The sequence below is a fragment of the Martes martes genome, assembly GCF_963455335.1.
Source record: "Martes martes genome assembly, chromosome: 15".
NCBI classification, from domain to species: Eukaryota; Metazoa; Chordata; class Mammalia; order Carnivora; family Mustelidae; genus Martes; species Martes martes.
Window position 1 is genome coordinate 38,054,499 of NC_137903.1, and position 13,454 is coordinate 38,067,952.

General features: G+C 47.6%; 1 protein-coding gene across 1 annotated transcript in view; it reads right to left on the minus strand.

Moving 5' to 3' along the window:
- The window catches only part of TP53BP2 (tumor protein p53 binding protein 2), a 55,038-nt gene that overhangs the window by 16,439 nt on the left and 25,145 nt on the right, over nt 1-13,454 (minus strand). Inside the window, exons 3-9 of the mRNA XM_080823958.1 lie at nt 10,702-10,815; nt 7,493-7,575; nt 4,335-4,436; nt 2,221-2,395; nt 1,275-1,456; nt 780-944; nt 295-523 (exon numbers count right to left, since the gene is read on the minus strand). Of these exons, the coding sequence (XP_080680084.1) occupies nt 295-523; nt 780-944; nt 1,275-1,456; nt 2,221-2,395; nt 4,335-4,436; nt 7,493-7,575; nt 10,702-10,815 (1,050 nt within the window). The remainder of the gene's footprint in view (nt 1-294; nt 524-779; nt 945-1,274; nt 1,457-2,220; nt 2,396-4,334; nt 4,437-7,492; nt 7,576-10,701; nt 10,816-13,454) is intronic.

The window sequence follows — 13,454 nt, forward strand, 5'->3', positions numbered from 1 at the left end:
TGAAGCATCTGCTTTGGCTCAGGTCATGGTCCCCGGGGCCTGGGATCGAGTCCTATATCAATTAATCTCCTTCTCCCTCTGTGTGTGCTCTCTCTAGCTCTCACTTTCTAATAAATAAAATCTTTAAAAAAGAAAAGAAATGCATCACAGTGCTAGCACAAACCACACAAAGATTCTCAGGACTTAAACATGAATAAGGAATAGAAAGACATTTTTTTTTAAAACCCCGGGAGTAAATGACAGTGAGGACAGGGAGAATACGCTGTGGAAAGGACTGGAAGTGACCCGTTTTACCTTGACCCTGGGAGGCAGGCCCAGAGCGCATGTTGGGCAGTGTGTGTACTTTGAGCGGCCCTTCCGGAGCCTGCATGGCCAAGGAGCCGTCCGGCAGAGCTGGCTTCACCAGAAGTTCGGGCCTCGAAGGGACGCGGGGCATCGTGGACGACTGGATGTAGGGCCCCACCGCGGCCACACGACTGGGTGCCGGCAGCCCTTGCGGGGGCAGGTTTCCATCCGATGAGACCTTAGGGGGAGGCACGGGAGCATGATGAGTCCCACTGCATCCAACTCAGAGAGGTCGTGGCACTCGCTAATCTGTAAAAATCAGCGCTTCCGGGGTCTGACCCCACAGCGTCCTGGAGCCGCTCCACCCCAGCCCCGCGGCAGGAGCAGCGGCCCTCGCTCTGTCCCCGGCAGAAGGCCCTCTGACCGGAGGACACCCGGGCGTGGCTCCAGAGGCGGCTGCCCATGTGACCTGCAGGGCAGTGGTGGCCACTTACCGGGAGGCTCTCCTTCTGCTGCAAGGCCGCCTTCTTCTTCCACAGCCGGTCCCGCAGCTCATTAACACGCTTGTCCATGACCGCCACCTCTGAATTGCGCTTATTCAGACACTCACGCTGTTGCTGCAGCTTGGCATTCTGCTCCTGATTCAGTTTGTTTCGTAACTGAATAAAATGGGGGGGGGGTAGCCAAGGAGTAGGAAGAAAAATTTCTCAAACAGATAATCACATGATTGACTATTACATAATTTCTAAAAACGTAAGGTCCCTCCACCTCTCCCCACTTCCATCTTATGGTTTAAAACTGTCAGCCCACCCACTGTGGTTGTAAGGAATGCCTCCAATTTCCTGTGTCAGGTGATCTTAAGTTTATTCTAGACTCTCTGGGGTTTGGGTGTTCCCCCCACCGTCCCACCCCCAGTTTGAGGAAAAGAAACCGAAATCCCGCACTTAAAGCCACTTCTGTGGTAACTGTGCCCCTGGAGCAGGCCACACCTGCAGCTCCTTGTAGAGCCGGTCGAGCTCAGCGGCAGCAGACCGGCTGTCGTGACGTCCATCTATCCTGCCGTTCTTGAGCATCTCCAACTGTCTGGTCAGCTCCTCCACTTTGGACACAGCCAGAACGAGCTCCCTCTGCTTTTGCTGGAACAAACTATTCATTTGCTCAATCTCCTCCACTAGAATGAGAACGAGAAAAGCCACAACAGTTGAAAAGAAAAATAAGAATGGAGCACTCCCAGGCAACCGGGCTTTACAACCAACTTCCTAACAAAAAGTACAGACGTTTTTCAGAAATGTCCTCGAACCAACCTATTTCTTTTACAAGCAACTGAAATCAACATAGACATTTCTAAATGTCTGTGCCTCCCTCTGAATAGATCTCTAGCAGAATTTGTGTTACGAATATTATTAAGCTCCAAATTTTAGAAACAATGAAATTTATTGAGAACTTTTAATCTGTTTTATAGCGGTAGAGGAAGGTATTACATCACGAAAATTTTAATTAAAATAGCATTGTAATAGACCTATTATATGAATAAAAATCCTTGCCTTCATATTTTCAGTCAAAAAGTATTTAGAAAGGGAAAAACAAACCCCCATTAGTACATTTTTAAAAAGCTTGTCTAAAACACCCAGCAACTAAGGGTCGTGGGTCCCCTCCCTGTGTGGGAGCTTTGTACTAGATCACTCAATAAACTCTCCTTTGCTGCCCACCAAAATAATAAAAATAAAAATAAAAAATAATGAAACACCCAACACCTAAATTCAATTCATGTGAACCAAAAGCATCAAAACTGCAGGGAATCATGCTTTGAAAAGCCTTGATTTTAAAGCTGCCTACACACACATCCTCGGCTGTAAGAGCCCCACACCCACGTCCCTGTTCCTCCGTCCCTGTGGAGCCACAAGCACTGGCCAGGCCCCTCCAGGAGCAACTCACCCAGCCGGCCATTGCTCAGCCTCTTCTGCTCCACGTGGCCTTTCAGGGCGCGCACCTTCTTTAGCTTAGCCTCCTGGTTCTCAGCCATCTCCTTCAGCCTCTTGAGCTTCTCCTGCTCAGCAGCTTGTTGCTGCTGACGCTGATCTTGCTGTTTCAAAAACTTCAAGCGCTGTTCCTAAAAGGTAGAAGCCATCATCGGGCAAATCCTTTTCAAAGGTGTATCGGCCCCAAAGGAAGCCGAGTGTAGCCGGAGGCTGAGGTGGCGGTGACCAGCCATCCTGCACGCTGCAGGATCCACCTCGGCCAGGAGTGAAGGACACAGCTCCTGGCCCCAACCCGACACTCTCTTGGGGTAAGACCCAAGCACGAGCATTCTTACTCCCAGGGGTTCTTGCGCAGCCGGGGAACAGTGATCCCACAGTGGGTGCTCATGCTTGGGGAGGAGCGCACGGAGAAACGTGAGGCGCTCACTACAAAGGTGGCCTTGGAGTCTAGTTCGGACTCACAACCCGAGCTCTGCCACTTATGGGCTTGGAGACGGCAAACCACATACCCTCACCAAGGACAGGGGTCTCCCTCTTCGGCCAAAAACAGGGTGATCAAGAGCCTCATGGGGCCATGGTGAGGAATAAATGAAATGTGAGTGTGCACCTCATTGCACAGAACTTCACACAGCTAACTTACACTCAGCACACACATTTAGCAAAGACCTTAAGAGCCACCCTGGCTTCAAAACCCACAATGTAACACTTTGTTTCTAGTATACTACACGAGTTACTTCACTAAAAGTGAGTAACAGTGGGCGCCTGGGGTGTCTGCCTTCAGCTCAGGTCATGATCTCAGGGTCCTGGGCTCAGGCTCCCTGATCCACCAGGAGTCTGTTTCTCCCTCTCCTTCATGCGCTCGCTCACTCTCTCTTTCTCTCTCTCTCTCAAATAAAATCTTTTTAAAAAGCAACAGAGCCACACAATTTACAATCAAACTTCTCAGAGTAATATCTCTGAAATATATATAACACAAAAATAGTTTCAAGAGAACACCCTGAGGTCAAAGATGTACTCTGTTACTCAGTCTTTTTATTTGAATTTACGTCCCTGACATTCAAGAAACGGTGCCTCAGCACCACATGGGAGCCTAGTGGGAAATGCACACTCTCAGACCCCAAACCATCCCCACTGCACCAGGATATGCATTTTCAACACAACCCCCTGGGGACTCCTTCGCAAGTTCAAGTTTGAGAAGCCACGCTATCCCTGATTTTGAAAACACCGGCGCCCGGAGTCAGAGACAGAAGCGGACCCACAGGAATCCCAGTGAGTGTTACCCATGCCACAGGGCATGCTGCCTGGGACCCTGCACCAATGGTCTACCCCACTCCGGAAACCATACAGTCCCCGTGGGCATGGACAGCTGCAGATATGGAGTATTCAGACTGGGGCGACGAGTGAAAGCCAGCCTGCCATCTGTGTTCCCCCGTCACACAGCCAGTCACGAATTTGTCCGTGGCTGCTTTTGTGCCATGACCACAATGCTGAGAAGCCTGCAGAGCCCACAGCATTGACCACCAGCCTTTATGGAGGAAGTGTGGTGCCATCTGGGTCATACCAGAGTTCAGGCTGGCGGGAGAAACAACAAGGAGACTGGTGTGGATGGTAATGGAGAAGCTTCTCCTGTTTCACCTGTTCGAGGCCAGGATGAGGATCAGTCTGTGGGGGCAGCATGTCCCAAATAAAGGCAAGCAGCCTGTTATCAGTGCCACACAGCAGAAGGGGACAGGGTTAGCACTGGTTGACTTTACAAGTCCCTCTTGCTGCAGTAATGATTCAGGACAGATCACCCCAGAGCAGTTCCCTCTAGCAAAAGTCGAAGGGCTCTTTATGTCTCTGCTGTTTTCCTGATCCACAATATAATGTGGTTAATTTTGATCAGAACTAGGGTTCTGGAGATCTTAAGCAACTCGGATGATCTAAGGATTTCTACAAAATGCTGTGGTAAAGAGAAGAAAGCGCCACAAAGCAGGTAACCTGTGGGCTGACAGGATCAACTTGTATCTTGGGGTCACTGGCATAACAGCATCCACAGAGGGGCCTGTCCAGTCTTTACAGGACCTTTACCTTTGTAGCCAGCATTTGTTGCTGGGCCTCGATCTGCTGCTGCTGGCGAGATGCCATTTCCTGAAGCTCAGCAAGAGTCAGATCCATCCTGGGGCTGTTAACCTATGCATGAGAACACAAAGAAGCCAGCTGCAAGACCAGCACAGAGACTCTTCCCTTGGAGGCCTGTGGAAGCTTCCCCTGAGCCCCTCCGCGAGAGGCTTGTAGAAGCTTCACCTAGAACCCCTCCCTCAGTGGCCTGTGGAAGTTTGCCCTGAGCGCCTCCTTCAGAGGCCTGTGGAAGCTTCCCCTGAGCCCCTCCGGACACAGTTTGCCATTTTCTTCCACAACATGAAAGAGATCACTAATTTTTATATTAATATCCCCACAATGACTTGTTTCGATGGAAGTCACACTAATATACAAACCAATACTCTTTTAAGTTATAAATGTAAAATTAAACAGACTCAGTAGTCTGTGACAGAAATGGAACAATTTAGAATAACCTTGTTCTGGACTGAATTTATATTAGAAAAACAATGTTGGATCACACTAAACATGCTATTGGGGCCCTGGCAGCTAACCTAGAATACAGGCATCAGAACGACCTTTACAAATACTGCACTAGCATCAGAAAATTCAGGAGATACGGAGTTATCAGGAACAAATGAGACGTCTACTCTATACAACGTGGTCCTAGGCATTCTCACCAGTGTGTGCAGCAGAGCGAGAAGACAACATGAGCTGTATCCAGCTTGGAAAGGACAGAACACACAGTTGCCCATGAGGAAAATGGTGTGGAATCCACAGAGGAGCTACCTGAACTAAGAAGTTGTTTAGCAAGATTGCAGGATAAATTATTGCTATGCAAAAATCCACTATTTCTTATATTAACAACCAGAAATGTAAAAAAATTTTAAAGACCACTTACAGTAGCATACAAACCACAGAGTACCGAGGAATCAATTTAACAGAAGATGTCCAAGACCCGTGCCCTGGAAACCCATAACCCCGGAATATTGAATGGCCATATACTGAGGGGCACAGTCCCACCAGGTTTCTCACACTACCTGAGCGCACGACTTAGCTCGCTTTGGGGGCCAACATGGATAGTGCTGATGGCGAAACAGAGAAGCAGAGAGCACAAACACAGACTCACACGTATACCAGGCAACAGACTTCCGACAGAGGTGCAAAGGCACTGGAGTGACAAACAGTCCTTTCAACAAACATGGCTCAGTCAACTGGGTATCCACCTATCCATGGACAAAACTTTAATTCTCACACAACATCCAAATGTCCACCCAAAATGGATCATAAAATGTAATGTAGAGCACAAACTTCTAAGTTGAGCAATTATACTTAACCAAAATTTAGAACAAGACACAGATTGGGGAAAATATTTGCAAATCATATTACCTAATAAAGGACCTGGATCCAGAGTATGGAAGAATTCTCAAACCCAATACTAAGAAAGCAAACAAACCAACAGAGAAAAATATGAACAAAAGAGCTAAACAAATATTTCACACCAAAAAAGATATACGAATGACAAATCAGCGCATGGAAAGACACCAATGTCATCAGGTATTAGAGAAGTACACTAAAGCCTGCTAGCCAAAACTGAAAGGACTGACCACACCAAATGTTGGCAAGGATGTGGAAAAACTGGAACTCTGATGAGACTATAAACTAAAACAATCACTTTGGAAAACAGTTTGGCAGCTTCTTAAAAAGTGAACACACACCTGCCACGTGACTCTGTCCTCCCACTCCTAGTATTTATTCAAGACAAATAAAAGGATATACCCATACGAAGACTTCCACCCAAATATTCATTACCACTTAATACAGAGTAACCCAAAGCTGGAAACAACCCCAATATCCATCAAGAGAGAAATGGATGAACAAGCCACATCTGGACAAGGCAAGACCTCTCAGTGATAAAAAGGAACCAACTACTAATACACATGAGATGGATCAAAATAATGACGCTGAGCAAATTCAGACAAAAAGACTTGAGACAGCATGACTCCATTTATGTACAAGTTCAGAAAATAAAACTAACTTGTAGTGACAGAAAGTGGACCCGCCAGGGGGTCCTGGAGGATGGGGAGAGAGGCAAGAAGGGAAGGGTTGCAAAAGGACACGAGGAAACTCTGGGGATGAAAGATAGTGTCACTACCGTGCTGATGCGGACGGTTTCACATGGGTACAGGCATGTGAAAACTTACCACATTGTGTACTCAAACTGTGAGCCGTTTATGATACTTCCATAAAACCCAGCGAGGGGGAAAGATACCCTGTGTCAAGATGCATTCAAACCCTGTTAATGGCTAAAACAGTTTTTGGTCATCCTTATATGAGTCTTTCATCCCTGTAAGACAACTATATGACCTCACAAGAGAAACGAGAATTTGGGGAAAAGCAGGGCAGGAACAAATGGCCTGTATTCTCCCATAAATTTACCCTAGATTGGAGAAAGACGACATAGCTAATTCCTTACGGTATTAAAAATTCTGAGCCCTGAAAAGAAAACGTCTGTAAGGTGCCCCCCAAAGATACTTGCTAAAATTCACATGCAACAGCGAGGGCATGAACATGTACTTTGTCATTTTACTAAAGCGATTACAGCAAAAAACAAAATCACACACACACACAAAAATCCTCCCTTAACCTCATTTACCCTTTGTCTTGTTCTGAATTTGCAGTATATCCAGCATCTAACTGCTCTCAACAGTCAGCCATGCAGAGAACATTAAAATTAATCCTTTCTATGAAATACATTTGAAACAACCCTTTAAAAAGCAGGCCTTGTTGAGGCACCTCAGGGGTGTGGGGTGGCTCAGTCAGTGAAGCATCTGCCTTTGGCTCAGGTCATGATTTCAGGGTCCTGGGATCGAGTGCTGCTCAGTGGAGAGTCTGCTTCTCCCTCTCCCTCTGCTCCCACCCCTACTGTGCATGCTCTCTCTCTTCCCACCTCTCTCAAATAAAGAAATAAATCTTAAAAAAAAAAAAAACTAAAAAACTAAAAAGCAGCCATCCTTCATAACCCACTGAGCAACAAAGTAGCAAAAACCGTCCTTCCTAAGTGGTGAGTGACAAAGTGGCTATGAAGTAGCAATGAGCAAGAGGGAACTGTTACAAGAGCAGCCAGCAAGCAATAAACCATCACTCACCCCGTTCTCCTTCCTTCGATGTTCACCAGGGACTTTCACACCATTTCTCTTTAAACTTGGATCCTGAGTCCGTGGTCCACTCACTAAGCAGAAAATTCAAAAATGATGCGTTACCCACCACAAGAGCTGGCAGATGCTATTAAGGACTGGCTCATCTCTGAGCTCTGTGATTCTTGCTCCTGAATATTTTAAGTAGAAAGTAAATGGTAAACAAAATATTTTCTCATAGCGACAGAGTGAAGGTCTCATAGTTCTGCCTATTTTGGAAAACCTTACTTGGAAAGGTGCACACTCAGCAGCAGATAGTACCATGTGCTGACTGCTCCCGGGAGAGCTGCACAATCCTGGCAGCAGAGGACAGAAAACCAACAATGGTAACATACTTCTGAGAGTGGGTCATGCGCCTCATCCGCTCCTCGCTGCTCCTCCTAGTACCCTAGCTACTCAGCGTGAAACCAAGAGCTTCCACTGGAACAAACAAGGGCAAGTTAAATCAATCCATCCTTGTGCCCATTAACCATGCTGGGAACTTACCCAGAAAAAAAGTAACTGAAGGCAGAATGACAGGGGTTCTGAATAACTGGTTTACTGAGGGCATTTTATGGTAATCCGTGAGTACCGTGAAGTGTGTCTCCATTTATTTCAGTGAAAAATGTCCATTTTTCTTAGCTTGGAAAAGTACTAACTGGAAAACACTATATATTGGTGGGGTTTTTTGGCTAAAAAGAATTTTTTGAGTCAATACAGGTCTCTCAGTACCATGCATTGCATCATAAAAGGAAAATAGTCCTAATTTAAAGTGATATGTTGTTAGAAATTAACATCAAAACATTTTTTAAGTATGTGGAATTAAACTTACACCTGTACTTCCCAGAGATTAGCAAACACATGATCACCCAAGAAAGTTTCAGATTAAAATTTCTTCTGAATAGGGGCACCTGGGTGGCTCAGTGTGTTAAGCCTCTGCCTTCAGCTCAGGTCATGATCTCAGAGGCCTGGGATTGAGTCCCGTATCAGGCTCTCTGCTCATCCGAGAGCCTGCTTCCCCCCTCTCTCTGCATGCCTCTTTGTCTACTGGTGGTCTCCCTCTGTGAAATAAATAAAATCTTTAAAAATAAAAAAAAAATTTAAAAATTTCCTCTGAATTAAACATCTACTATATCTACTTAGCACAGAATCCCATGCCGATAAAGGCCTGTCCTCAGAGCCAGGTATGACATGGACACCTAACCTGAACGCATCAGCTTTATTTTAAAATATTGTTCAAATTCTCTGACAACATAATCTGTCACAATATTTCTGCAAGAAAAAAAAATCTACCATTTAGGAATTACTGCTTTCTTTGCTGCCTCAAAGACAGGGCACTGAACCAGCAGCAGCACATTCAGAACAGGACACATTCAGGGCCCCGGGAGCTTGAGAAAGAGCTCACACCCATGCTCAGCACAGGTCCCAGGTGAGCAGGTCCCAGGTCACGGAGCGGAGACTGTGGCAGCCCTGCCCCCAGCCACAGTCCAGAGGAATGCGCAGAGGGCTTCCCACCCTGTAGGGCAGTGACGCTGCTGTGTCCCCGCTCAAGCACTGGGGGGCGCTGATGTGTGGGACGCTGTGAACACAGCTGCACTACTGGATGGTGTTTCTCACCTTACAGACACACTGAGCCCACCGCTGAGGCTCCTGAATAATTTAGCCACTACATACACAGAAGATCCACCAACAGTCAGCCAACGGGTACAAGTCAGCTTCCTCCACGAGGATGTGTGCAGTAATGTCAACAAAGGACAAAATAAAAATGTGCTGTCGACACCCATGTAAAACTACAAAGGAAATGTGTGTGCTGATGGGAAGTGAACGCACAAAACGGCACACGGCCTCAGACAGGGGGCTGAAGTGCTAGCGCCCCTCACCTGCAAAGCGCGGGCGTCCACACGCCACAGCGGCCCCCACAGGCCAGTCACTAATTTCTAACCACCAGACACCAAAAGGACATGGTTATTAAAGCAGTAACACAGAGAATTAACATCTGCTACCTACTTAACTGCTCCCAGGAATTATGTACTGAGGTTGCAAATCCTCAACTTCCCATTTTAAAAGTTCTCCCATCTTTAGAAACACCTAGTAATCCTGCACAGATCTGACTGGAAACAAGGCTGCCAGGGTCCTGGGACGGCTGCACCCTCAGGGTCCAGCAGCTTTCAGCCCACTGTTCCTCTACTGGCACAGCGCCCATCACCTTCCCCCTCCTTACCTTGTCTCCACACTCCACTGAGAACCCTCGGTTCCCACAGGTGACTCCCGAGTCCTCCGTCCCACGTGACTTCCATCCAAAGCTAACCTCTTGGCCTCTAATTCCCGCTCATTTCATGGCCCAAATGGGGCCCTCATCACCTAGAAACTCTCTCCCTTTGGAATTTTAAATTCAGACGTTCTCCTTTTTGACCCTAAGTTCCTCTCACCACACCTGTTCATGAGCCCAAGACCAAGGCCGCAGTCTCTTCCCCTGCCCACCATCTCCCCGCAGCCCTCTCCTCCATCCCTTCCTACCAGCTAAAGTTGTCCTGACCATGGCCTCCTCTCCTCATCCACCCTCTGAGTTAGACCAGCAAAACCCCAACCCTGGGTCAATCCAACCATCTTCTTAGAGCCGCCCAGACTGCCAAGCACGCCTGGAGGGAATGCCCCTGGTCTCGGAGTCTGTGGTCTCACCTGTGCCCCAGCAACCTGTCCCTGCCCCTGGCAGACGCTCACCTATTCCCCACCACACTGGCCTCTATACCTTCCCAACCCCGAGAAAACCATCAGACAAGAAGCCCTTCCACCTGATCCCACAAAGCACCTGCCACCATCCCCGCCGGCTCTCTCTCCCTCCACAACAGCAGACACCGGCTCCCTCCTGCGCCCAGGACCTCGTCCCCACTGAGGGTGTACCTTCTCAGGTGCACACCCCCTCTCCTGCACTTCAGCCTCCTGATCTGGGGACTTTTTTCTACCCGCTCCTCCCCTCTTCAAAGAAAACAAATGAAACAAATGAAAGGAAACCACACCCTTTTCTCCCCAACAGTCAGGTCTTGGAAGCTGGTCTGTCCTCTCGCTTCCATGTCCCTTCCTGTCCCGCACCCCTCATGTCACCTGGCTCCTGATCTCCCCGTTCCTCCGACGTGTGGAGTCCAAGTCCACAGCTTTGCTCGTATTCAAACAATGCTACCTACCTGTGTCCCTGCCAGGGGGCCGTTCATGACGGAGGAAGAATCGAACTTCATTCCTCTGACTGCCAAACCTCTGCAGAACATCAAACATCCGCTCATTATCAGCAACTGGACGTTCTAAAGGAAACAAACAGAAGTCACATGACTTGCAGGTACAGAAAAGAGCATTTACTACCCATCCTTCATGCAAATTATGCCTGTAGGAAAAACTGAGCATCCTTGATGCTTTCTTCTCGTTAAAAGGCTCTTAGAAATAAACCACCACAGATTTTCCACACACACAGTCAGTGTCGACGCTGTGGACACTGGAAGGGGGAATGGGTCTGGGCTGGCTGCTACGAGCACAGGAGTGATCTCAGTGCTCCTGCCTGGCCACAGGCTCGCCCGTGAGCTGAGGGGTGGGGGAAGGTTCAGAAATCTCTGTAAACTATTGGCCTCTGAGGTCCCTTCTAACTCAAACGTTCTAGGGTTCTCTAAATTTAAATAAGAAATTAGAAATAACTTTCTAAATAAATAGCTTAGGGGCACCTGGGTGGCTCAGTTGGCTGAGTGTCAGAGACCTTGGATTTCAGCTCAGGTCATGACATCAGGGTCATGAGTTCAAGCTCCACATAGGGCTCACTCAGCGCAGCATCAGCTTGGGATTCACTATTCCTTTAGTCCTTTCCCCTGCTCATGCACAGGTGCTCTCTAAATAAAATCTTTAAATAAAGACTAATTCTACTGTTCGGCTATTTCTAAACTATAATTCTATAAACTATGTTTAAAAAATCAGACATACCCACTTCTAAACAAAAGGCTATTTTACTGCACTGAAAACAGAGTTGACCCATGAATGACATGAGTATGACCCAGCTAGGTCCACTTATAGGAGAATTGTTTTTGATAAATACAGTTCAGTCCTGAAATGTATTTTCTGTTCCTTATGATTTTCTCTTTTTTTTAAAGATTTATTTGAGAAAGAGCAAGCGCACGCGCACATGCGTGTGTGGTGGGGGGAGGAGCAGAAGGAGAGGGGAGAAAATCTCAAGCAGACTCCTCATGGAGCAGAGAGCCCACGATGGGGCTCGATCTCACAACCTGAGCTGAAACCAAGACTCAGATGCCTGCCTGACTGAGCCACCCAAATGCCCCACGATCTTCTTGATAGCACTTTCTTCTCTCTAGCAAACTTGATTGACGAACACACAGTATATAATACATAACATCCAAAATACGTATTCATGGACTGCTGACATGGTCAGCGGAGCTTTCGGGCAACACTAAGCCGTAAGGAGTGCAGTTTGGGGGGAGTCAAAAGTTCCATGCAGATTTTCAACTGTACGAGAGGGTTGGTGCTCTGAACCCCCACATTGTTCAAGGGCCAACTGTGTATCTTTCCGGCCCCTCTTCCAGTGAGATTCCCAGTTGTCAAACTTCTCTAGTGACAAAAAGGACACAGAATACTCTAATAGATGGAAACTTCAGGAGAAATCATGTATCTTAAGCTACCCTCAAAATACCCTCCAACCTCACGAACCTGGATATAAAAACCAAACCTATTGTTCAAGGACCCAACTGCTTAAAACCAGAGATCCTTAAGCGTCTGCCTTCAGCTCCAGTCATAATCTCAGGGTCCTGGGATCAAGTTCCACGTCAGGCTCCTTGCTCAGCGGGAAGTCTGTTTCTCCCTCTGCCTCTGCCTCTCCCTGCTTGTGCTCTCTCTCTCTCTAGCACTCTTTCTCTTACTCTCTCAAATAAATAGAAAATCTTAAAAAAAAAAAATCAGAGCTAATGCAGCGCTAAGTTTTAATAGAAGAACGCTGGAAGAGCCTAAGAAAGCACTGTGCACCTGCCCGTCGTCACAGCCACCAGGTTTGCGGACTCACCCCGAGCCCAGTCCACTCAGCCACAACAAAGTGCCACTCTGCTTGCAGTCCTAGAAGTGACAGAGGTGCCCCTCCTCACCCCTAAGCCACAGAAATCCCAACAGTGACCCCCCAAAAGGAAACACCCCCAGCAGACACCCCCCCAACAGAGCTTCTGAGTAACCTCCCACCTCCTGACCAAACACACGCACGCTCGTGCACGCACATTGGTGCAGGCGCACACATACTCCCTCGAAACACCGAAGGGAACCCTGCGCTCTCTGGGAGCCCCAAGGAGGCAGAGCAGGCTGCGCACGCACACACACACCTCGCAGTACTGCCTGTGCCCGTGCCCGCCACCTGCTCCACCCACAGTCATCCCTGCTGCAGGGTCACAGGCAAGGCTGGCCGGGAGTTTCAGTTACAAAGCCACTAAGTGACAAAGACAGGAACCTGAGACCCAAGGCCTTGCTCTGAATCACAGCATCATGCAGACAGCCTGCACATGAATCATGAATTCACTCCAACCAATCCAAGTCCTAACACGACCTTCCACGGAACCTTTCAAGGCCATCCTCAAATTTATCTGAGAAAGGAAAAATGGAAGAATGGTTCATTTATATTTTTGAAAAAGCACAACAATGAAATGAAAGCACTTGCCTTACAGACACTTAACATACTCTTAAACTACAGTAATCAGAACCACTTGGTTCTTTCATAAACAAGACAAAAGCAACGGACTGAGGCTTCCAGAAACAGGACTGTGCACTAGATCTAACGTGGCCTGAAGGGACGTTTCACGTCAGTGAGAAAGAAACCGCGGTTCGGTAAGGCACCTCAGACAATTCACTCCCCGTTCAGAAACAAGGAATTCGCTCCCTAACTCACACGACTCACAAAAGTTAATGG